This window comes from Stenella coeruleoalba, assembly GCF_951394435.1.
Source record: "Stenella coeruleoalba genome assembly, chromosome: 6".
NCBI lineage: Eukaryota > Metazoa > Chordata > Mammalia > Artiodactyla > Delphinidae > Stenella > Stenella coeruleoalba.
In genome coordinates this window covers 2,698,983-2,725,502 of record NC_137151.1, presented here as the reverse complement: position 1 = coordinate 2,725,502, position 26,520 = coordinate 2,698,983, and the positions used below count along the sequence as shown (strand labels likewise).

General features: G+C 41.1%; 1 protein-coding gene across 3 annotated transcripts in view; it reads right to left on the bottom strand.

The window, feature by feature from the left end:
• Window positions 1-9,195: 9,195 nt before the first annotated feature.
• The window catches only part of TUBGCP5 (tubulin gamma complex component 5), a 57,646-nt gene continuing 40,321 nt past the window's right edge, over window positions 9,196-26,520 (bottom strand). For all 3 annotated transcript variants that reach the window (XM_079924838.1, XM_079924839.1, XM_079924840.1), the window contains 11 exons: window positions 25,893-26,161; window positions 24,719-24,917; window positions 23,048-23,236; window positions 22,055-22,237; window positions 16,328-16,412; window positions 15,975-16,095; window positions 15,324-15,499; window positions 14,109-14,234; window positions 13,021-13,109; window positions 11,283-11,383; window positions 9,196-9,745 (listed from right to left, as the gene is read on the bottom strand). In XM_079924838.1, the coding sequence (XP_079780964.1) occupies window positions 9,690-9,745; window positions 11,283-11,383; window positions 13,021-13,109; window positions 14,109-14,234; window positions 15,324-15,499; window positions 15,975-16,095; window positions 16,328-16,412; window positions 22,055-22,237; window positions 23,048-23,236; window positions 24,719-24,917; window positions 25,893-26,161 (1,594 nt within the window). In that variant the 3' untranslated portion in view covers window positions 9,196-9,689. The remainder of the gene's footprint in view (window positions 9,746-11,282; window positions 11,384-13,020; window positions 13,110-14,108; window positions 14,235-15,323; window positions 15,500-15,974; window positions 16,096-16,327; window positions 16,413-22,054; window positions 22,238-23,047; window positions 23,237-24,718; window positions 24,918-25,892; window positions 26,162-26,520) is intronic.

The window sequence follows — 26,520 nt, the reverse complement described above, 5'->3', positions numbered from 1 at the left end:
TAGATTAATATAAGCTTCAGAAACAAACTTCGAATGTCCTTTTAATAATTCAATTAAACTTTACCATGATATAACATACCATCAAGGAACCATCTAGGAAGTGAGTCTTAGGCAGTATATACTGAACCTCAAAACCATTAACAACAGCACCAGAACTTAATATCCATTGAAACCATAAACTTTTCTCTCTAAAATTACCCTAATTTCTTACCAGATATAGCCAAATTGAGGCTAATTTGTTTGTAAAATAATTCTCATTTCAATAAGCTTGTCCTGATTATTTACATAAGTGTAATTTATCATATAGCCTCTTTTGAATTGGCTTTGCTGGAACTTTTCATAAGAAATCTCAAACTGAACTTAAAAAATTTTTTTTATTGGAGTATAGTTGATTTAAAATGTTGTGTTAATTTCTGCAAAGTGAATCAGTTATACATATACACATATTCACTCTTTTAAAAATTCTTTTCCAAAGGACTTCCCTGGTGGTTAAGACTCCATGCTCCCAATGCAGGGGACCCGGGTTCGATCCCTGGTCAGGGAATTAGATCCCGCATGCTGCAATTAAGATCCCGCATGCTGCAATTAAGATCCCGCATGCCGCAACGAAGATCCCACGTGCCGAAACTAAGACCTGGAGCAGCCAAATAAATAAATAATTTTTTTTTTTTTTTTTTGCGGTACGCGGGCCTCTCACTGTTGTGGCCTCTCCCGTTGCGGAGCGCAGGCTCCGGACGCGCAGGCTCAGCGGCCATGGCTCACGGGCCCAGCCGCTCCGCGGCATGTGGGATCCTCCCGGACCGGGGCACGAAGCCGTGTCCCCTGCATCGGCAGGCGGACTCTCAACCACTGCGCCACCAGGGAAGCCCTCTCCAGCTTTTTTGAGTCTAACCAAATGGGTCTTGAACTTACCACCTTTTCTTCTGGAAGTATCTTTCAAAGTCCTTGTTCAGTGCTTTTGACTGTCAGCTGTTGATTTACTTCTTCACTCTTTGAGGTCTTGTCATACACACGCATGCTTAGGAGTCAATCAAGTATGTGAGAGGAGTTTAATACAGATTATAGGGCTCCCCTTCAGGGTTTGAGCCTTCCTGGCAGTCCTGGAGTCCAAGCCAGTGAGACTTCAGCTTTCCAGCTGAGCTCTCTCTGTTCATCCTGGAGTGCTGTGTATCCTGGGGTGCTCTTAGAGAAACCCTTGTAAATGTGGGTTTCAAATAATGTGGTTTCCTTCTCTAAATACCCCGAATTTTCTGCTTTTGTTCATTCTCTAGTACCTTTTTAAAAAACATTTTGTCCAGAGTTTATTATTGGCATAAATTTTAGCTTAATAATGCTCTACTCTGCCGTCACTGGAACCAGCAATCTTACTCAATACTTTAAAGATGTTGTTCCAGTTTCTCTTAGTTGCCTTGATTCATATATGTCAGTATCACTCTTATCATTGTTACCCTGTATGTAATGTATTTCTTTTCCTCAGGCTGCCTTTTAGGATTTTATCTTTTGTTTTTAGCAGTTTGACTATGATGGACCCAGGTATGGTTTTGTTTGTCTTTATCTAACTTGAGATTCATTCACCTTCTTGGATCTACGGGTTCATGTTTTTCATCAAATCTGGAAAATTTTAGGCCATTCTTTTTTTTTTTTTGGTGTGTGTGTGTGTGTGTGCGCGCGCGCACTAATTTAACCATACAAATATTCATTTATACAGTAAGGAAAAACCTCTTCACCTTCATCTCCTCCCAGGCACCATGAGGCCCCACCACAGACACCCAGCCACCGGCCACCCAGGTGGAGGAGGCAGCTACTGCTGCTCCAGGTTTACTCAAGGAAGCAAAGAAAAGGCCAGGCAGGGAGTCAGCTTGCATTTCTGGGCCCTGGCAACCCTGACACCCTCTCCTGCTGGGGCTCACATTGAATTTGGGGAGGCATTTATTCTTATGCCCACTTCCCACCTTGGCCACCCTCAGGCCACACCAGCTGTCATGGTGAGGTTCTCTTTTGGCTGGAAGGGTCTTAGATGGACATAAGGTTACAGCCAGTCCTTGCTGGGGGAAGAGAAGGCTGTTTCTTGTAGAAAAATGCCCTGAATTCAACTGTCCCCATGGAGAACAGAATAAAATCATGCACGCGTGCACACACATCCACACACACCTCACTCTGTGCACACAGATAGGCTCTTCTCAAGCCTGAGCCCCTCCGCCTCCCCCACTGGGCTCAGGTCCTTAAGGGTGGTGCCTGCCTCACCTCGTGTGTGCCAAACACTGATGGTGCTGCCCAGAGGCAGCCTGCCATTTGGGAAAGAGTCCGAGGAACTGAGACTACCGCGGTTGAGAGGGTAGCCTCTGCCGCCCCACTAGGCAGGGGAGAAGAGGGGTTCTAGGACTTGCTCAGAACCCAAACCAGCAAGAAGAGGCAGGATGAATGGTACTAAGAGCCTCCAGGCCCTGGGAGGACCACAGACTCTTTCCAGCCCTACTCCATGGCTTGCACTTGCTCTGGCCTCTGCAAGGAGCTCACCTCTCCAAAGATGTGTACAGAAAGGGTTTGCTCTTGAGAGGGAAGCCAACATGCTTGGGACAATTACCTTGCTGGGTAAGATTGCCTAAAAGCAAGAGGAGGAGCAGGGTCCTTGTGGCAGGGCCAGAGCCACTGACGGTGACCACGAAGCCACTGCTGAATAACGGGCAAGGGGAAGCGGCACCTAGTGTGAAGATGTGATGCTTTGAGGGCTATCAAGTGAGGAGAACAGCTTGGCATGTATGGGTTCCAGGGCAGCAGTCTGGGCCCAACAAACACAAGGCAATCGTGAACCTCTTTGGCTTGGAGCCGTGGCGGTGTGGGCACCTTGCAGGGACTCCCCTCTGCTGTTGGAAATGGGGTGCTCTTTGTGTGCAAAGAAAGTAGGTGCTCCAGTGTGAGCCCTAGTCCAGCCCCAGCCCCAAGGGCACTGCCCTCTCAGCAGGCTGGCTCCACCCTCCCCCAGGCAGGGCTTCTTCAGGGGACCAATGTTTATTCCCCCTTTTATTTGGGGGGAGGTGCGGAGGCAAAGGGGGGATTTCATACAAGCTTTTCTCTCACAATCAAGCTCTGAAAAAACAACAGTCCTAGAAAAGGATGAGGAGGAACAAACGACACACATTTTTGGAACTCAGACACCCAGATAGAGACAGACAGGCACCCTACACCCAGGCTTGCTTGTGTCACACTCCCGGGGTGGGTGGGGTGTGGTAACAGGCAAGCGACCCTGCAACTGCACCCTAGATCCATGTCCCCGGGTACCAAACCAACCAGGGCTTGGCCATTATTCCTTTTTTGTTTTTAATATTTATTTGGCCGCGCACGGCCTTAGTTGCGGCACACGGGATCTTTTATTTGCAGCATGCAGGATCTAGTTCCCTGACCAGGGATGGAACCCAGGCCCCCTGCATTGGGAGCACGGTGTCTTAACAACTGGACCACCAGGGAAGTCCCTCAGCCATTATTTCTTTCTTTTTTTTTTTTTTAACATCTTTATTGGGGTATAATTACTTTACAATGGTGTGTTAGTTTCTGCCCTATAACAAAGTGAATCAGTTATACATATACATATGTTCCCATATCTCTTCCCTCTTGCGTCTCCCTCCCTCCCACCCTCCCTATCCCACCCCCCAGGCTGTCACAAAGCACCGAGCCAATATCCCTGTGCCATGCGGCTGCTTCCCACTAGCTATCTACCTTACTACGTTTGTTAGTGTGTATATGTCCATGACTCTCTCTCGCCCTGTCACAGCTCACCCTTCCCCCTCCCCATAACCTCAAGTCCGTTCTCTAGGAGGTCTGCGTCTTTATTCCTGCTTTACCCCTAGGTTCTTCATGACATGTTTTTTCTTAAATTCCATATATATGTGTTAGCATACGGTATTTGTCTTTTTCTTTCTGACTTACTTCACTCTGTATGACAGACTCTAGGTCCATCCACCTCATTACAAATAGCTCAATTTCGTTTCTTTTTATGGCTGAGTAATATTCCATTGTATATATGTGCCACATCTTCTTTATCCATTCATCCGATGATGGGCACTTAGGTTGTTTCCATCTCCGGGCTATTGTAAATAGAGCTGCGATGAACATTTTGGTACATGACTCTTTTTGAATTTCGGTTTTCTCAGGGTATATGCCCAGTAGTGGGATTGCTGGGTCATATGGTAGTTCTATTTGTAGTTTTTTAAGGAACCTCCATACTGTTCTCCATAGTGGCTGAACCAATTCACATTCCCACCAGCAGTGCAAGAGGGTTCCCTTTTCTCCACACCCTCTCCAGCATTTATTGTTTCTAGATTTTTTGATGATGGCCATTCTGACTGGTGTGAGATGATATCTCATTGTAGTTTTGATTTGCATTTCTCTAATGATTAATGATGTTGAGCATTCTTTCATGTGTTTGTTGGCAGTCTGTATATCTTCTTTGGAGAAATGTCTATTTAGGCAGCCATTATTTCTTAAAATATTTTTCTGGCACATTCTGTCTTTTCCTTCTGGGTCATCAATTACATGTATGTTAGATTATATATTATCACACAAAATTAGTGATACTTTTTCATTCCCAATTTTTCTCTTTCTTCCTGTAATTTTTAGTAATGTCTTCAAGTTTATTAACCTTTTTGTCTTCGGTCTCAGCAGATTTGCTGATAAATCCATCTAATAAATTTTAAAATTTCGGGAGGTATATTTTAGTTTTTTTTTTAGACTTCCCATTTCTCTACTTGAAATACCTGTCTTCTTCACCATGTATGTCATCTGTTCCTGCAAATTCTTCAACACAATCATGAAATTATTTCAAAGTACTTGCCTGGTAATTTTAATAACTGAACTAACTGTGGGTGTGCTTCTATTGACTATGTTTTTCCTTGATTATGGGTCCCATTTTGTTATATATGGTGATAGTTACACATCTTCTAAGTTTTAAAATGGTAATCTAGACACTGTCTATAAAAAGAACATTGGACACTGTAGTATAATATTGCTTTATTTAATTTCCTAGAGAATGCAACTCTGTCCTTGTGATACTGTGTTTTATAATAAGAAATATATATTTGGTCTTTATGCCTGCTCCTGACAAAGAGCTCCTAAAATCCTTAGGATTTCCTGTGATGAGAGCAACAAAGGTGTCTTTTATTTTTTAGTACCACTGTAAACATTTTGTCTGGACTTTATCACTACTGGTAAAAATATTAGTCCGATATGCACTACTCTGCCATCAGTAGAACCTGCAGTCTTTCTCAACACTTTAAAGACATTTTTCCAGTTTCCTTTCGTTAATGAGGTGACTTTTTGAAAGCCCCTAGCCTAGGTAACCTAAGGATGACAGTTTGTCACCAGAGGAACCAACCATGTGATTAGAGGGGAGAGCGGCTGGAGACTTGAGTTCATCACCAATGGCCAATAATTTAATCAATCACGTCTATGTAATGAAGCCTCCATAAAAACCTAAAAAGGATGGCCTTCAGAGTGCTTCCGGGTTAGTGAACACATAGAGATGCAGGGAGAGTGTTGCGCTCAGAGAGCATGGAAGCTCCGCACCCTTTCCCCATGCATTGCCCTATGCACCTCTTCCATCTGGCTGCTGCTAAATTATATTAGTTCATAATAAACTGGTAATCTAGTACGTAAAATGTTTCTCTGAGTTCTGTGAGCCATCCTAGCAAATCAAACCCAAGGAGGGGGTCGTGGGCACCTCCGATTTACAGCCGATCAGTCAGAAGAGCAGGCGACAACCCGGACTTGTGATTGGCATCTGAAGTGGGGTACACAGCAGTACGGTAGGACTGAGCCCTTAACCTGATCTGACACTATCTGCAGGTGGATAATGTCAGAACTGAGTTGAATTATGACAGCGAGTTGGTGTCAGAATTGTAGTGTGGGGAAAAACACACACATCAGAATGGGAGTGTCAGAATCTTGAGTCCTATATTTGGTGACAGGGAAGGATTCTACAGATTCCTCCTAGGTTTGAACTGAATTGCAGCTGAGCTGCACTAATCATATTGAACCTGTGGTTCCCAATCTCTAGCCTCTAATACCACCGCCTCTTTAATCTTGTGAATATCTGAACTAGGAGGGGTTGGGCTGCAGTTTCAGATACTTTTGGTCCACATTTGGATTTGGCTTTGACAGGGCTCCAGAATACGATCACTCCGAGAAGGCACAGGACTACTATACTCCCAGCTTTTTATCTACTGCCACCTTCTCAGCAAAATCTGAGCAGGACTGGGGGAAAAAATTGTTGGGGTAAGTGACTGATCTTTCATTCGCAGCTTTCACTTTCCAATCCATCCTACCAGACCACATTGCTTGTCAAAGACTCAACTGGTTTCTTCTCAACTGTATATTCTCTCCATCTACGGCACATGAAGTCCTACTGCAAACTCACACCTGCACCAGTGGAAGTATGTAGGGCATTTTCTGAGATAGAGAATTTGGATCAGGTCTCAGATCAATCTCTGATAAAAGTGAATAAGTGTAGGTAAATTATATCTCAGTATTTGAAAAAGGCCGGAACTCTAGGTACCTTAACTAAATACTCAGTCTTCTTGCAACTACGTGTGACATGTAGAACAGATGCTTGCCCTCTGCTTCCTCTCTTCCTCTGTGGGCTGAAAAGTAGACAGAGGGCTGCCAGCTGTCCTTGGCTATTCAAACAAGGGCAACATCATTGGCAATAAGAAGCCAGAAGGGACCTCTGTCCTCAACCTCATGGTGTAGAACCACTCGGCCACCTTGAACCCCACTTGGACCTCTGCACTATCACGGGAGAGAAATGAACTTCTCTTTCCTCATGGAAATGTGTTCTGGTCTCTTTGTTACAGAAGTTGAGCCTATGTTCTAACTCAGTGGTCTTCAAACATTTTCTCTTAACTTTGCAAAGGCTATAGGTTCTGCTCTATTGGCTTATCACAAATGCTTTCAATACATCTTCATTAAATTTTTAAAGCTACACATTACCTATGCAATTTATGCCAAATATCCCCAAGTTTAACGTAATTGCAAAACCAGTCCTCATTGGCAAAACCATTCTCTGACTGAAGTAATGAGCTAAGTCAGATTACTTCCTATCAGAAAATGTCTGACTTCATTTTTAAATTTCATAGGTGTTAGCCCAGGCCAACCATGTCACTTCTGAATCCTAATTCTAGGATTGGTAGATTCCCTTAAATTTTTCATGCCCATAAAATACCTGGAGAGTCTTCATGTACCCCAGGGTACAAAAACTCCAATTGGAAGGCCACTGCCGAGTAGAGTAGCACACACAGTTTTAGCCCTGTCAGTGGCACCAGCTCCTGTCCACAGGGGTTCCTCCTGGACTCCCCTCTCCACCCAACTACCTCTCCAAGCCTGTCTCCTGACATGCCCCTTGCTCTCTGTGCACTAGCCACACAGGTCTTGCTTTGTCATGGACACCCCAGGCTCATTCTTCCCATCCCCACCTTTTACATGACTGATAAGACATGACTTTCAAATGTCACCTCTCAAGGAGGCTTTCCTGGATCCGTTCACATGGGAAATCATTCCCAAGTTGATCTTACACATTATATTTTACATCAAGATAAATTCTAGATGGAACAAACAGTTAAATATAAAAATGAAAACTTAAAAGTTCCTAAGGGAAATAATGTGAAATTTTATAAAATCTTGGAGTGGAGAGGACCTTTCTTAAATTTCATTTATTTTTTTTTTTGCGGTACGTGGGCCTCTCACTGTTGTGGCCTCTCCCGTTGAGGAGCACAGGCTCCGGACACGCAGGCCCAGCGGCCACGGCCCACGGGCCCAGCCGCTCCGCGGCATGTGGGCTCCTCCCGGCCCAGGGCACGAACCCGTGTCCCCTGCATCGGCAGGCGGACTCTCAACCACTGCGCCACCAGGGAAGCCCTTGATCTCCATTTTGTTTAGTTTTTTTCTTGTTCCAAGGATGGGAATGATGACTTCCAAGCTCCTAACATGCCCAACTGGAAAACCATAAGATTAAAGGTCCAAACAGAACCAGAAGAAAAATTAAGTAAAAGAGATCCCATCTATTCCACACAGAGGAGAAGGCGATTTAATGTACATCGCAGCATTAACTTTCCTACACAAACTAGTTAAGGAGCAGTTCTTACTTAGAGTTAGTGTAAAAGTCCTTTATTTAGATGACTCAAGAATCACCTGATGAGTGTAGCTGATGTGCTGGTGCACTGCCAGCACACAGCTGCAGTGTCGCTGCTCCTGGGGTGGCCTCAGCTGGAGAGGTCATGCTTGCCCTAGGGACTCACAACCAAGGACTGATGAAGATGGGGGATAGAAGCCTATTGTCTCAGCCCTGCAGGGCTGGCTTTTCTCTCCAGCCAGTTCATCGCCCTTTCCCTTCCTCCCACTGGGCACTCTGCATCTTGGAGGCTCCTTCCCAAAGAAACCAACTGGTGACACTTTGTGAAGTCTATTCTTCCCCCAATTTAAACTTTGCTAATCTTCCCTTGGAAACTCTTAAAGTCATGAGAAAAGAACAAATACAGTATAAAATCAGTCTAAGATAACAACAAATTCCAAATACTCATTTTTTAAAATGAAAATATTTACTTTCCTAAATATCCTATAAATAAATGTATCTTCTATCCCAGGTTTAGAAACACTGATAATAAACATAATTCAGTTTATGAAAGAATTATGTTTTGGTATGTTTGATGTGATGATTTTTGCTATGCATAAAGAACTTTACCAAAAGAGCCAGGCCATCATTGTTCGAACCTTGACTCCATCATGACTGCTTTATGCGAGCCTATGCTTCCATCAGTTTCTACAGGGTTCTGACTTAAAGCACCAGATCAAGAAATACTTCTCATATCTTATAGCTGTTAGGTTATACTGCAGTGTTTTCTTGAGACCTGGAAGTAACTATTCATCCCTGGCATTTGAAGGCCTCCTCAGTGAACTTCCTCCAAGACTTCAAAGTAAAGCCTGAGACCTGGGCTCATTCCCAGGAGGGCTTATTAGCCGACTTTGCCATCTGCATGCAGGAAATGCTGATGCTGTAAAATGACTGAGACTGGGCAGAGGCCCCTGGTGCTCAGCTCTGAGGCTATGTGGACTTCACTAGTTGTTTTTAAAAAAATAAGTAGTAAATATAGGCTGAGTCATAAATGCTAGAGACATGCCAAGAAGTATATAAAGAAAATGTAGGAAAACTGAACAGTAAATATAGTTTTAATTAATTGTGGTTAGCTCACAAAAGCCATACAGTAGGATGTATCAACAGCGGGCTTTTACATTTATTGACATTGGTGGAAGCTATTTTCCATTTTGGAACTTCCCAGGCATACAAAAAAAAAAACAAAACTTCTGTGACTAAGCAAAAGGGGAATAAAGTGCTTTAATTTATTTTTAATATTAATAATTACATTTTCAAAAACAATTATTTTATATTTAAAGGTATCAATACCATAAATCTATAGCTTATAGTAGGAAATATAAGTGTAAACAGCCTATACACATTCTGCATTATTGATACAGTTTTATATGCATAACCCAATATACTAACCAATAATCTCCAGAGAAAACACATAAAACCCACTTGTCTAGACAGTAGAGAACAGTTTTAAAAACAAACCAAAATAGACTCCCGTTTCGCAGCTGCATGTGGCGGAAATGTACATGTATGAAGATGAAATCTGAGGCATTTACTACACTGAAGATATTTGCTCCATGCCAGCCATGAGTGACAGTGCTAGAGATTCCACTGTGGGAAGAATAAAAATCGGTTAATAAAATAGGTTTAAATGTTTGAAAATGGCTAAATAGGCTCTAATAAATGTCTTGAAAAGTATTTAGAGACACTTTCTATTTTTAATTAAAATACTCATTACTTCTAACATACAATAAAGATGATAATCATTTATTAAATACAATTGAGAAAGTATGATTTATTTCTATTTCAGATCATTTTAGTTTTGAAAACAAAAAAAATCTGGGCATTACACTGAGCAAATCACATTTTTCAAAATGTCATAAAATCTGGCCTCAATTCATAACAAAACGCCATGTTCTGAGCTATGAGTGGAATCTCCTTGCCTACCAGTCACCCAGTGCAAAAATGGACAAATGTATCAATGTTTCCTCTAACACATTTCTAACACAGTATGGTTTTTTTTTTTTTGGCCAGGTGTAAAAATGGGGGAGGCTGAGAGGTGGCAGTAGGGGCTTACAACAGTAATTTGTTTTTAAATACTTGCGTAATAAACAAATGCCTCTTCGTTGTAGAAGTCACACGACACAGGAATATAGGGCTCTAAGTAAGCACTGTGAGATCAGAACTTTCTCTGTTTTCCTGCCTGGCCAGCCCCCAGCTTCTTCACCACTTACGCAGAGCATTCGGGGAGGGCTGGGGGTCAGGAGGACTGGCTCTGCGTGCGCTCCTCTAGGATTCCAGTCTGCCACACCAACAACGAGTTTCTCTATCCTGGCAAAGATTATGTGCCTCTGGCCGGTCACTGCCCCGCCTACCTGAACTGTGGGTGCAGCAGGTCAGCACTGAAGGGCTCATCTCATCCCAGAATTTATTTAGATTTCTTTGCATTCACAACTTTCTGATGATATGTTTTTGTTTGTTTATTCTATGTTCACTCGTTACTCTAACAGTATTTTAAAAAATGTTCAGCTACTTTTAATGAGCATATCACAATTTGAACATACAGAAATAGGGAACAAATTAGTCCTGCATACTTTTCCCAAAAAAGCTCTGCAAGAAATACTACTTAGTCCTTTGTGTCTGTAGATTAAATGACTGTCTTCTCTCCATGACTCACCCCAGAGACCTCTGTCTGCTTCACACACTGTCTGTGTACTGAACTGTCAGGCCTGCATTTCCTTGTGTAAGAGGCAGGCTTGGGAATTTTAAAATTGCTAAAAAAACAAAAAACAAACACCCCCCCACCCCCGCAAACCCTATCTTTTGAAAAGGAATAGTTACAAAGGCTACACATGACAGTGAAGTGTACTGAAACCTATTCTGCCATCTGCTTTAATTAACAATGGTTTTAGAAATCCATTGGTGTAACACATGATATACTAGAAAGCAAAATCTTCAGTCTCAATGTTTTACAACTGATTCACTCACCCCACTGTAATTTGGGAAAAACAATTCAACTGCTGAGGGACTTTCCAGGTTCAAAGTGGTGAAAAATTCTAATTTTTCATGAGATCAGTACCAAAACAATAACAGGTAGACTTAGTTACCAGAAAATATAAAAGCAGTAATATTTTAACATAATACTCACGATGGGGAAAGGATCCTCTACAGACAGCTTTGTTTAAAACGGTTACAAGAAACATATGGCAGTTTTTAAAATCAGACTCCATTTTCTCTATAGATTCCATTCTAGGAAAGAAAGTAAATTTCAATTTAGGTAAATGGCTATAAAATACCTTTGGAGTAATTTCAAATGTGCTTCAGTTTAATTATGTAGAATCCTAACTCTAAAGATTCTAAAATAAAATATAAAATTTCCTGCCAAACTTTCAAAGAGTCTGAAGGAAAGTGTCATTAGGATACAAAACTGCTGCTTCAGGATGGTAGTGAGTTCTAGAGTGAGGATAACTGAGGATATTCCCTTTTCTATTGTACAGTTCTATACTTTTACTTTTCACAAGCACACCTTCTTTCAAATAAACAGCACATTAAAGATATAAAACCTTACATTTTAAACTTACTAGAAAACTGTTATTATGGGAAATAGCAAACACCCATACCCAGCTTCAGTAGTCACCCCGCTGCAGGCAGTCCCAATTATACCCTTAGCCCCATATCTTTAGAAGCAAAGTTGAGACATTATAGCATTTCAGTCATAAATATTTCAGTGTGTACACACTAAAGATAAATACTCCTTTGAAATCATAGCCACCATACCATTTGCTTAAAAATTTCACCTTGCTTTAAAAATTTTTCACTTTCTGCTTTAAATGTGAATCAAGATCAGTTAATTTCCATAAACTGTGATGGTTAATATGCCTCTTAAGTCCTCCTCACCCCCTTGTTGAAGAAACAGTTCAATTTTAGCCAACAATATGCAACAGTGTTATTACCTTCTCCTCCACCTGACAGTGACATGGAGGGGGAAGTCTGCTGCACACACTTGAGACAGCAATAATAAAGTAAGACTTCTGTTTTCACCCCTGCAATGAGGAATTTTATCTACCATTCAGAGTATTCTGACACAGCCATACGTTAAGATTTTAGATTAGTGCTATAACGAACTTTCGGCTCCTTACTAATAACAACTAAGTACAAGCTATTATCCCAACAGCCCAGTCAACCAGACTTGCTCTTTTAAATATATTTCAAGGAAGTAATAATAGCAAGATTACATTAATTTTATAAACAAGACAGGGACAAACTATTGAGCTGCACATTCAAGGTAACAGTAGAGGATGGTACTCTGGATAGGAAGAAAGAGCTCCTGGGTCCTCTTTCTATGTGATAGGTGTAGATAATAAACACCCTAAAAGTAAAATATACAATCATTCTTTTAGAGCTCTCTAAAATACAATTTTGGACTAGGATCTAGCATGATGTCCAGAATTTGGTTGAAAATAATTGAGTGAATGGGAGTGGGAGTGGGCAGTAAACACAAAACAGAACTGATTGTCACTGGCATCTGCTGAAGTGGAGTGATGGACCCCAGGGTCTGTTATGTTCCCCGCCCGCTTCTGTGTATGCTCGAAGGCATCCATTAACAAAAATTTAGCAAACCTATACAACAGGAATGTAATTTAAGGATATTTGCTTGTTCTAATCAAAAGACTTCAGATTTTTCTTGTTTTACCGCTCAGAAAAGAATTGCATAATTCTTGATGTTGCCTAGTTTAGATGAACAAATTCAATTCTTCAATTCTTTCCATAATTATAAGTGTATGTGATGTGTTGCCAAGAAGAAAAACAAGGCTCCCAGAATGAAGCCAGCTAAAAGTGAAACTGAAATGGTGACAGCACAGAGGCCCCACAAGCTGCGTACTTACTGCCATGCCCCCAGGCCAGCCTGCCAACCATCTGCAAACATGAGGGCCAAGTTCAACACCTTCATGATGGCTTCCTTCACAAAACTGACCTGGAGAGAAAGCCATGGAAGAACATAGGCTCTGTGACCATGTCTGGACACTGACACCAACACTTTCACCTAATTTAAATGAGTCACAGAAAAAGCTCAGTGCAATCATTGCCTTCTAGGTATAAGGAAGGGTACTAGGCTCTGAACAAAATGCACTTGGAATTGGACCACACGCCTGCTGCACCCACAGTACAGGTATATCAGCAGCAGAGTCTGACCAACAGAGCCAGCAAGCTACCTTTTCCTGGGACAGCCATTTGAATTCACCAGTGAAATGGGGCAAGTTATTCCAATGGCTGTAAGATGACTTAATATATTCACATCAAGCTGGACACATTTCCTGACCAAAGCACTATTATTCCATAACTGCAGATAAAATTTTCGTATTGAATCCAAACACAGTGCTGAGTGCAGACCGTCACAATAAAGTTGTCAGCTGTTTCTCTTATATGTAATTTCCAGTCATATGGCACAAATTTGTAACCTATTTGATCTGGTCCTTCCTTAAAGAATATTTTGCAATGTCATGAAGAACCTAGGGGTAAGACAGGAATAAAGACACAGACCTACTAGAGAACGGACTTGAAGATACGGGGAGGGGGAAGGGTGAGCTGTGACAAAGCGAGAGAGAGGCATGGACATATATATACACTACCAAACGTAAGGTAGATAGCTAGTGGGAAGCAGCCGCATAGCACAGGGAGATCAGCTCGGTGCTTTGTGACCACCTAGAGGGGTGGGATAGGGAGGGTGGGAGGGAGGGAGACACAAGAGGGAAGAGATCTGGGAACATATGTATATGTATAACTGATTCACTTTGTTATAAAGCAGAAACTAACACACCATTGTAAAGCAATTATACCCCAATAAAGATGTCAAAAAAATATTTTGCAGATCAGAAGCTTAATAAGTATAAAATTCCAAAGTAGAGAGACAACTTCCCTTGGCTGGCTTCATTCCTGCCTCAGTGGCCAAGTTCACAGGTGACACCTCACATACCTTTTCTCTCAGCAGACATCGATCATGGATGGTTGACAAGTATCTATAGTGAATTTTAATCAATTGATCTAAATCCTTGGCTTCTTCGACTTGATGTTGAAACTCCAGCCCTGTACTGTGAAGAATCTTGAAAGATGACAAATTTAATCAATAGATTTTTTCTTTGAGAACTAATGTGCCACACACAAAACTTTTTTTACCAACCTCTTCTACATTCACTTGCACAGGGAGGGAATGCCTCACTCTGGACTAACAGACTGCTCCTGTGTGGAGGGGCAAGTATATGAACTGTATAGGATATGCATTGATTTTTTTAAAAAACGTCACCAGATAAATTGAATTTATATGTTTTAATAAATTCCACTGCTTACATAATGGTCTTTCTTTAAAAGGAATATAACTGTACTTCAAGTAGAACACAAAAAACAAATTAAACAAAAACTTAACCATTTACTCTCAACAATTAAGGGCTTAAGGTTGGTCCTCTGAAGGCCACTAGTGCACGGGAAAGAGAGAACCTCTGCCATGTGTATCATGTATAAAACACAGGCTTCAAAGGCTCACTTCAACCAAACAAAAGTGGGTTCTTAGAACCTATCTACCAGAATGACTACAAATTCTTTTTTAGCAACCATTATAATACCAATGAGTACTGTCCTCGAATAACACTGCTACTGTTCAAACATCTGAACTCCTCTTCAGAAGTTCCTCTAGAACTGGTTTTAATATGTGTAAGAAAAGCAGTTTTATTTACTGTACGAGTTACTTCTTATATTTAAGAAAAAAAGTATATAATCTGGCTGCATTTTCCTCCTTACATCCCGTACTAGCCTGACAGATTTGTTTTTAGGCTTCCATTACAAAAAACTGAAGCCATTTTCCAGGGACAGCCCTGTTCCCACTGCTGACATTTAAAGGACTATGTGGCAAGTTCTGATGGCAAGTCCAAAAGAAGCGCTCTGGGTGTGTCATCTCAAGGGGTCACTAGACAGGAGAGACACAGTGTCTGGAAACATGTGCTCTGGCATGTTTTAAAAAACACTTCCCCCTGCTGCCATGTTATTTTATGATCAAGTTTTTAGTATGTGCTACCTTCACATTTACAGTCTATTAAGTATCTGTGTGCTTGTTTGTATTTATAAATATATTACAAGTAATTCTCCACGAACAGATGTATACACGGTGACAGAACTGAGTGGATGGACAGACACGAACCCTGGTCATGATGTAGTTGTGTAAGCTGTTCACAAAGTGCATGAGCTTTACTCTTAAGAGGAACATACGATGAATCTGCTGTCTTACTGGCTCCTTCTGTGGTCCAAAATTAGCAGCTGTGTCTTGTCCACCTAAGAGTCCTTCAAGTTGTGGTTTTTCAGCAGGACTAGCTAGTTCTGTAAAGGAACGAAGAGGAGAGGGGGTGGGAAGAGCATCCACTCAGACCCCACCGGCACCACTGCACAGAGCAGGACTTGCAATGGTGTGGTCGTCTGCCCTGTAAAGGGCCCTCGGCTGGATGCACAGCAGGGACCCCATCCTCCCTATCTGGAAGGTGAAGCAGTTAAAGCTGCCATATCACCCTGATTATCACTGTCATCAAAAATATAAAAACAAAGTCCTATTAACTTGTCATTAAAACTTTTTCACATAACCTAAGAATTTTTATTCTGGCTAAATTCCTAATTTAGTTATTGTATTTCAGATTAACTGTACTCGTTCAGGGAAGTTAATTCTGATGTCTGTAAAGCTATGGCCATAAATACATATCATTTTGGCACTTGTGTATATATAAAAAATGACCTAAGACTGCCAACCTTTTTTTCAGTGCTAAAATTAAATTATAATTTATCTGTTGAAAACAAATCTTACCACCAAATAGTAAAACATCCAGACTATATTTTGCCCATTTTATTTGCAATAAGAGAAGAAACACCTGATTATAAATTTTCTGACATTCCAAACTTATAACAATGTCCACAGGCCATGGGACCTATGAAAACAAAAACAGAAAATTAGAATAGAAAGTAACCTATTACTCATATGTCTCAAATTTTTTTTTTTTTGGCTGTGCTGCACAGTACGTGGGATCTTAGTTCCCCGACCAGGGATCGAACCCGCGCCCCCTACATTGGAAGTGTGGAGTCTTAACCACTGGACCGCCAGGGAAGTCCCTTGTATGCCTTAATTTTAATAGAAAATGTTCTTAGAGTATCAGTACATACCTTATAGCTCAGGGTCAGACCATCTAAGATATGAACAGGGAGTTTCTTCTTAGCGGTGTCAACATTTTCAAAAGATATAGATAGACTAGATAAAGAAATATAAGTTTTAGTTATTTAGCACTTTGAGTTATTTAATTTATATATTCCAAAAAGACATTTCATAAAAGGAATGCAGATATTCCATATTTTTCTAAGCATATATTCCAGAATAGAAATCAGGTTTTAGAAATAAAGAAGGGGGCAACATTTTTAAATAATGGGTTTAGCTATAAAAAAGAAGATACTTATAGTAAATTACTTAGGAAAAAAGACAAAGTCAGGGAAGGTTAACTGTATTTGGCAGGTGCCTAGTCCTGGTAGAGTTCAGGGCTCAGGAGACGGACACTCTGTTGGGGGTGGCAGGAGAGAGGGTGGGAAGAGACAGAGAGACAGAGAGAGAGAGGGAGAGAGAGGGAGAGGGAGTGTGTGTGTGTGTGTCTGGTGGCGGGAGAGGCTGTTCTCGCCCTGGAGAGCAGGCATACGCAAGTGTGTGGGCAAGAATGGGGTCTGAAAGTGAGAGAGTGGCATGTACATATATACACTACCAAGTGTGAAACCAATAGCTGGTGGGAGGCAGCCGCAGAGCACAGGGAGATCAGCTCAGTGCTTTGTGACCGCCTGGAGGGGTGAGATAGGGAGGGTGGGAGGGAGGGAGGTGTAGGAGGGAAGAGATATGGGGACATATGTATGTGTATGGCTGATTCGCTTTGTTATGGGGCAGAAACTAACACACCATTGTAAAGCAATTATACTCCAATAAAGATGTTAAAAAAACAAACAAACAAACAAAGAATGGGGTCTGCTTCTAAAGCAAAGGGTCACACATGGCTTCATCCACTCCTGCCCAACTAGTCTGAGCGTGACTCTCAATAGAATGCAGCTACCATAGGGCATGGAAATGTTCCTGAGCCAGGCACTTATTTCCTTCACTCCTCAGAGCAGTTCTGTCACTGTGCTGAGAAAGGACGTGACTCTCCCAGGATACAGAGGCACCTGTGACGATGCCTGGATGCAGCCCACGGAAGGTTAACTTGAAGGCCAAGGCAGGAGTTAGCCTTACAACCAGAGATGTAAGGGCCGGTGTGTGATTTACGAGTTTAGCCAATTCATTCCATGTCACAGACTAGTCAGAATTTTTTTAGCTTGTAAGTCTGTTACACGTGCATCTACCAAGTACTTAGTAGGCAGCTACTGAATACCTTGTCAAGTGCTGCACTAAGCAGGTGATAAAAAGCCAATCCCTGCCCCCCTCCAGGGGCTTATAGCCCAGAGCATACAACACGTGCAGTCACCCTCCAGTCACCAAGCCAGGGGGGCAGAGCTTTGCAGGAGTGCAGACAACTGCTGGCCATGCCCATGGGAGAGCAGCTAACTCAGGTAACTGGAGGGTGCAGACACGTGAAGGCTCCTGGGGGAGAGAGTACAGCTCTCGGGGAAAACAGAAATGTCCCAAATCCCTGAAGTGGGAAGTATGGTGGAGAGAGAAGGTGATGTGTCTGTCTCTGTGTGCACAAGAAGCGAGGTGGGGAGCCCGACAGTGAAAAGCTCTCTCTCTCAGGAGAAGCTCGGCCCATCTGCTCCAAGGCGCCAAGCAGCCCAAGCATGCGTGGGGGTGGGGCGGCTAGTGTCCCGTGTGGCCCTGGAGGGCCAAGTGGAAGGGAGAGATGCCGAGACAGCTGGTTAGCAGGCTGCAGGGAGGTGCTCTCCAGTGAGCGCTAAAGGGCATGGGGAATGTCATCCAGGAGGCAGAACCGAGGGACCAGGGTATGTGGGGGCCGGCAGAGAGGAAGGAATCTAAGGTGAGCTACACTGGGCACTGGGATGAACAGTGGTCCCATCCAGAAGAAACAAAGGGCTGAGAAAACGATGAAGCTCAGTTTTGGACACATGGCATCTGAGGAAAGTCATGAGGCACTGGTTGTGCAGACACCTGGGCTAAAGGTACTGACCTGCAGGTCACTAGCGGTCGCTGAAGCCATCGACATGGAACGAAGGTGCCCCAGGCAGGAGAGCGAGAAGCTATGCTAAGGGTGGGCGGAGGGCAAGGGGCTCACAGGGAGGATGCAGAAGGAGCACCAGTGACAAGGGAGGGGTATGGGCAGGGCAGGGGAGCTTGGAACCAGGAAGGAGACCTCTGGGTGCAGACTCAGGGAGCCTGAGGGCACAGACAGGCACCTAGAACACATGGAAGCCATAGGAGAAGGGGTCCCAATGGGGTGGCCCATTTGTCCTGAGTTAATCTATGAGTGGGAATCTCAATAAAAATACCACGAATGTTTATGTTTTTGTTTTTGTTTTGGTGGATGGAGCTAGACAAGATGATAAATAAAGTACATTTTTTAAAATAAATAAGCAAGAATAGCCAGGAAAACCCTATTAATAAAACAGAAAGCTATTGGCATGTGAATAAACAGAACAGTGAAATAGGATGGAAAATTCAGAGAGAGACCCAATGCATATAACTCAAGTGCATATGAAAATTTAATGATAAAGGGGTATCAAATAAATGGGGAAAGGTGGATTATTTTTTAAAGAAATAAGTGATGGCAACCAACCAGTCATTTGGAAAAAAGATAAAACTGGATCTATTTCTCATGTTTTTTAGCTGAATAAATTCCAAATGGATCAACACCTAAATGTAAAAAAATCCATTCAAGCATTAAAAGAAAACATGGGTGAATTTCTTTATACACTTGGATACAGTAAAACTTTCTTAACTATCACTTAAAATTCAGAAGTAATAAAAAAGATACATTATAAAACTAAAAACTATCTTCATGACAAAACAAGAAATTGTTATACCATAAGCAGAACAAAAAGACAAATGCCAAACTGGGAAACCTATAAAAAGAGCTTCTAGGGAACTTCCTGGCAGTCCAGTGGTCAGGACTCCGCACTTCCACTGCAGGGGGCGTGGGTTTGACCCCTGGTTGGGGAACTAAGATCCCACAAGCCACGTGGCACAGCCAAAAGAAAAAAAGAGCTTCTAAAAATGGAGAGGATGAAGACCAACAACTTGATACTGACAGAAATAGTGGCAAAAGATATGGAGAGTTCACTTTTAAACAAATGCAAAAATAAGCGTATGAAAAGATAACTATGCTCACATGGAAAAATGTAAATTAAAACTACACTGAGACATCATTTTTCATCATCAGACTGGCAGAAATCCGAAAGTCTGACAACATACTCTGTTGGTGAGGCTGTGGAGAAAGCCTCATTGCTGGTGGGAATTAGAAAAAATACGGCCTTTATGAAGAGGAATTTGGTAACAGCTAGCAGAGTACACAGGTGTTTACCCTTTTACCTGGCAATCCCATTCTAGAAAAATACTCCAAAGTTACACAGGCAAAAATAAGAAGTGAAATGCACAAGACCAGTCACTGCATACATACATCGCAGAAGAACAGAATCCACGTGTCCACCAACAGGACACCTGGTTGAATGAACACAATCAGCTGTAAAGTAGTGAGGACAAGCTCTCTAGCCTGCAATGCAGTGGGTCTGGGATGTATTACCTACTAAAGAAAAGTTAAGCAGGTGTTACAGAGTGCACACTGTGTGCTTCCTTTTCTGTAACATGTGAGGAGAAAAAGGAATATGTACACATACGGTTTTGGTTCCAAAAAATAAACACTGGAAGGATAAAATAAAATCTAATAAAAAAGGTTATGAGGAAAGGGAGAAAATGGACAGGAATAGGAACAGAAGCCAGAGCTCCCTAAAAGTAATTTTGTATCAATGATTTTAACTTAAGAAATATATAGCTGTTTTATACAATTAAAAAACAAAATGGAATCAAGAAAAATAAAAATGAAGTGATTCCTAAAAGTAGAAAATAAAACAAATGAACCCAGCCCTATATTTGTGGTATAATCACATTGAGAATTGTTCCAGGTGACCCTGAAATACAGGATTCTGATGACTTGAAAGTAAAGGAAGAGAATATAGTCACAAGCATGTTTTAAACTCTCAGTGGGCTTGTTGCTGTTATTGTTACTTTGGAACTATTATGATTTATTATAGAATAAATATAATAAATATTTATGTTCATGAGTTAGTAAGCACTCAAGGGAAGATACAAAAGAAAATCAAAAAAGTGAAATCCTATAATCTTTAATACATACTGGAAATATCAATATGAGCTTATGATTCATCTTCCTCTTTCTACATATTTCCTAGCTCCATCCACTGAGTGAGCCCAGAAGTACTGATAATCCAGTATAGACGAACACTCTGGGACACAGACCAAGGGCTTTTAAAGCCACAGAACAGACAGGACCAGTGATCCTGGAAGAGGTGCAGAGCCTGGGGCAGGAAGTGCACAAGATGAGTCCAGACATCCAGTCCTGAAAGCAAAGATGCTCTCCAAGATTACTAGAGTCAAGTGAAGGAGTTCCGTCTGGGTAAAGATGGGACAGTCTGAGCAAGAAAAAAAGAATAACTGTAATAGATTGAAACATACTAAAAATAACAAAATTCATGAGTTTCTATTGATAGTGAAAAATATAACTTTAGCCTTCCCTGGCCCCCCCTGGGGATTACTAGGCACTAATTCCTTACTATGAAAAGAATCTAGCGGTTACCCTGCTTTTACTAATCATATAATTGATGAAAATTCTACTTCTATGGAATCATCAAAGGTAACACATGACATAAATAAAAGGAATTATTTTATCTACTACTAAGTAGTAGACGGTCAATAACCTGGCATGGCTGTGAGGAAAATAATGTCCTAAGTGGCATGTAATAAATGTTAATTATTATCATTATTACTTTTCAAGGGCCACTGAGGGAGCCAAGAAAGGTAGCCAAGCAAGGACACGGAACAGGAAAAAGGACGAACAAGCAGGGTGGAAAATGAGCCTCTGTTATACAAAGATTTAATGGCATCAACCCACAGACCTGGCCCAGGTGCTCAGCAGGCCGACTGACAGGGAGGAGGGAAGGCGAGTTCCCGAGCCGGGGATAAACCAGTACAACAAACAGCTTGAAAACAGGCAACGCTGTCTGTGAAAAGTGGTGGAATCTATTTCCCCTCTAACTGGGCTGGCCTCTGACTTGGTCTGTGGTGGAAGTAAGGGTCTGTGGTGAGGCCTGCAGCTCAGGCCTTGGCCAGTGCCAAGGGCTCTGCTCTCACTCTCTCAGAACACCGCCTGTGACATCACAATGAAGGCTGGTGCAGCCGGCTGGAGGGCAAGGGTGGGTCAGGAAGGCGGCCAGTATGGACTCCAGCCATGTGAGCAAGGCCATCAGACCCTGAGAGACCACACGGTGCCATCTCACATCTCCTCTCATTCAGTGGGCAAGTCGCTGCTGTCTCAGCTTTTCTTTTTTCTCAAAATATTTATTTATTTGGCTGTGTCAGGTCTTAGTCGTAGCACGTGGGACCTTTGCTGTGGCATGAGGGATCTTTTTCGTTACGGCATATGAACTATTAGTTGCGGTATGTGGGATCTAGTTCCCTGACCAGGGATCGAACCTGGGCTCCCTGAACTGGGAGCCTGGAGTCTTACCCACTGGATCACCAGGGAGTCCCTGCCTCAGTTTTCTAATGTGTAAAATAACATTAGTAAAACTCATAGGGGTTGGTGTGAGGATTAAATAAGATAACATATAAAAGAGAAGAGTTCGTGACACATGGATTATCTTATAATTTTTAAAATAAAAGGTCCTCCCATATTTTACCGTGAACTGTCTTCAGGATAACGCTGTCCTACTGCTTCTTGAAGCTGGACATTAAGAAAAGACACATTCTGCCAGGTTTCCTTTTCTCTTATTTTATCAAAAATTGACGTGTAGAAGTCATACATGGTATCCCCCCCTTCCATTAAGAAGAAATTCCTCATGGCCTGTAAGTACTCAACCAACCTGAATGAAGAGAAAATAAGTGACAGAAAAATCTTAGGCTCATAAGATAGGATTCTAGATCAGGATCAGGTATCATTTTTAGTGAAACGCGTTTACACTGTACATTTACTAAAATTAGAAATACTAATACATCGTAAAGATTTTCAAAAATAATAAAAACAGCATATGGTTTACTTTTAATAATCAGAAAGAAGTTATTTTTCTATAACATTGAAGAAAATTTGGCAAAGTCACAAAAGTGTAATAAAAAAAGTTAATCCAAATCTATTCATGATGAATTTCCACTGTTAATATTTAGGGTATTTCTTCCCAGTCTTTTTTCCATGCATTAAAAAAATAGTTCCTACTATAATATATATTCTATTTTTTAAGATTTAAGAAACTTTACATTATTTAAAACTCTGTATAAACATAATTTGTATGAACTTTAGAAGTTCATACATGGAAATGAATACGCCATATTTTAATATGGATGTGCATATTTATGGATATGCCGCAATTTAAAGAACTAGTCATCCATTACTAAGTAATTTCATGTTTTTTCTCTGATAGCAAACTTCGTGACAAGCATTTTTGTGTAACAAGCTTTTTCTGTATTTCATTTGGGATAAATTCTCAGAAACAAATTTCACAATAAAGTTAGGAAAACACTGATGGTCTACTGATCTTCTCAAAAGAAAATTGTTTATTGCCTAACCATTCCCTACTCTAATAAAAATTAGCTTGAAATCTAGGTTTAAAAATAACTTCAGCTATTCTTAAAGTACAATAAACTACCAACTACCTCCCAAATGAAACCACTCCTCATACCTGTAATCTTTTTTTAGAGTTCGCATGAGGTTTCCACAGCAATCTAGATACTGTTTGTCAATATGAGGATAGAGGCAAGATCTCAGCGTTAATTCAAAAGTCTGGCAAGTCACAGATTCTGATGATCTATCCACACATATGTCTCCACCAGCAAACTTCTCGTGAAAGTCACTCTGTTCCAAATACAACCTTTAATATAAAAATATGAGTCTTCTTTGTAAGAGTTGCTGTCAACAGAATTCTTTTTAAAAAAAGACATCAATTCTTTTTTTGTCTTTTAATGGAGGTACAGCTGATTTACAATATTATATAAGTTTCAGGTGTACAACATAGTGATTCACAATTTTTAAAGGTTATATAGTTATTATAAAATATTGGCATATTCCCTGTGCTGTACAATATATCCTTGTAGCTTATTTATTTTATACATAGTAATTTGTTATCTCTTAATTCCTCACCCCTATCTCGCCCCTCCCCCTTCTCTCTCCCTACTGGTAAACCAATATTTTGTTCTTCGTATCTGTCAGTCTGTTTCTTTTTTGTCATATTCACCAGTTTCTTGTATTTTTTATTTTTAAAATTTATTTTTTGGCTGCGTTGGGTCTTCGTTGCTGCGCGTGGGCTTTCTCTAGTTGTGGCAAGCAGGTGCTACTCTTCATTGCGGTGCACAGGCTTCTCATTGCGGTGGCTTCTCTTGTTGCGGAGCGTGGGCTCTAGGCACGTGGGCTTCAGAAGCTGTGGCACACGTGCTCAGTAGTTGTGGCTCATGGGCTTAGCTGCTCCGCAGCATGTGGGATCTTCCTGGACCAGGGATTGAACCCGTGTCCCCTGCACTGGCAGGCGGATTCTTAACCACTGACCCACCAGGGAAGCCCTGTATTTTTTAGATTTCCCATATAAGTGATATCATACATTATTTGTTTTTCTCCATCTGACTTACTTCACTAAGCATAATACCCTCTAAGTCCATCCATATTGCTGCAAATGGCAGAATTTCATTCTTTTTAATGACTGAGTAGTATTCCACTGTATACATATACACCACATGTTCTTTATTCATTCATCTCAACAGAATTCTCTTAAATCAAAACTCTGGAGTCCCATATTTACCTTTAGTCGTAAAATTACCAACTATTACAGAAATAAAAATCTTTTTCCTCAAAGTATTCTTTGTGTGAAGCAGACCTTCACAGAGTTGCTTCTGCCTAAAAGATCAAGTACTGAGTAGGTCTTTCTAGCCCTTAGGGTTGAAAGTAGTGAATGACGGCCATTAGACAATAAACAGGGTATTGTGTGGGTATTAATAATTTATTTCATTGGGGCAATTATCTAAAAGCCCCTAAGGGCCAAGATACATCGGGAGGGTCTGACTCAACATGTCCCAGGACCCCTAACTTCCATGAGCGTCTTCTGTATGAGTGACAGCGCTGCCAATGGGCCTAGGGCTCATGATAATCGGTGGACTTTCACAAATAATAAAGAGGCTAAGTTATGTATCTGAAATAAGTGAATGCAATATATTCTTGTATTTCATTCATTAGAAAGGAGAGGCTACAAAGGTTTCTATTTTTAAGGCTGGAAAGCCCTACCTGGCAGAGATAAACAGTTACTAAATATTGCAGCACAGATTCTGCCATTTCAATCATTGAAAATCCTGCAGGTGCGTATCACCTTGCAAAATTAATCGCCAGCAGCGGATCATGAACATCATCCAGTTCAAGATGCCTCTCGGCAATGGACTGCATCTTAATGAGGGTCTCTCTGGTGGCCTGCTGCTCAGTGAGGGCCTGTGCAGTGGAGTCTTCTCCGTGTCGAAGACGAGACTGCACAGACTCCAGAAACAGGGTATACAGACTTTTTCTTTCTGCATCTGAAACATAAAGAAATGTGTAAGGTGCATTATGTTCTAGTAAATAACTAACATTAAGAAATATTAAGTAAACTTATCTAAATATATTATAGCCTGGTATTTTTCCTTTGGCCTATGAAGGTCTATCCCTGTTTTGTTACCCTTACAGTATAGTACCCTTAGTACAACTAAACATTTTTATAACCTCTGTTAGACAATTGCAAAGTTCATGGTTAAACATTCAAAGTATAAGCTAGTTTTTTTCTGAACAGAGTAACAGCTTAAGCAGGAAGCCTGAAAGTAAAGTTACCATTATACTAGATAGCACTATGATAACACTAATAGGAGTCATAATTACATTGGGAAAAACACTTTGAACAGTGGCCCTGGAAAGTTCTTTACGTTTTATTATTCAGTTAAAAGGGAAACATTCCACAAAGTGAAAATATTACTTAAAGTAGATATAATAATTTAAACTAATTAACGTAACATTAAGATGATTTACAAACAAAACAACTAAGGTCACATCTATACCTCTCAAAGCCTTTTTAGACAGTTGATAAAACCTTAAGTATATTGCTTAAATTACATCCAAAAAGACCAGAAATTATATCAAGATTTTCTCAAAACCTATGATCAAGTCTGAACCGCTCACCAACAAATTCCTATCTGCCAGAGTTCATGTCCTCAGGTGCCAAATGCTGCTCTGCATTAAGAAATACCAGAGAATTGTTGTTAAAGGACCAAGTTCTAAGGCATCAAGAGTAAGTAAAATGCATGTGGAACGTATTATCACTGCCTTTCAAACACCGTGATAAAAGTTTCCAACGAGGACAATCTTTTTTCAGTCAGAGCAGCATGATCTATCAATTTGATCATGGTGATCAGTTCCATGAAAATAAAAGGCTTTGATAACTTTCAAACTGCAAAATAATGTCATATCTCAGAATGGCAAGCGTGAAGATTGGAGCAGCTGCTCCACCACTAAGGGGTTACCTCTGGCTGTGGCTTGGCACGTGGTGCTCTCCATGCATTGCAGGTTCTTCAGCAGCTGCATTGACTTGCCAGCCATTATGATCTGCTTAAGGACGGGTTTCAGGAAGGACACCATGGTGTGCTGCCTGCTGGAGGGCCCTTGATCACTGCCAGAACTCGCACTAGCGTTATCACTCATTTTTTCTTCGTTTTCTGTCTTTTCCGATACACTGTATAGCGTGTAAGTTGCATACCAAAAGTCTCTGTGATTTACCGGAACATTCTTGTTTCTATAGGGATTCAAAAGAATTTTAAACTTTAACTTCTCTTCCTTAAAAACAACAGTATATCTATTCTAGCTTAGGCATGTTGTCCAAACATTCCAAAACACAGTAATATCAATTATTAGTAAAACAATGCAATCTTTAGGTAAAATGGGACAGATGTTTTTACCTGACTTCAGCTTAACACAGAAAAGTGGACAAATACTCTGAATGGCATAGGTAAAATCTAACTATGCATAAAGTTTCCTGAATTGGAATTAAACAAAATATGATTAATTTGGTTCTCTTTAAAGGTAGAATAAAAGTTTACCCATCTCCTCTGAAAGTAAACTCCAGAATTCCACATCTTTTTTTCCACAACTATT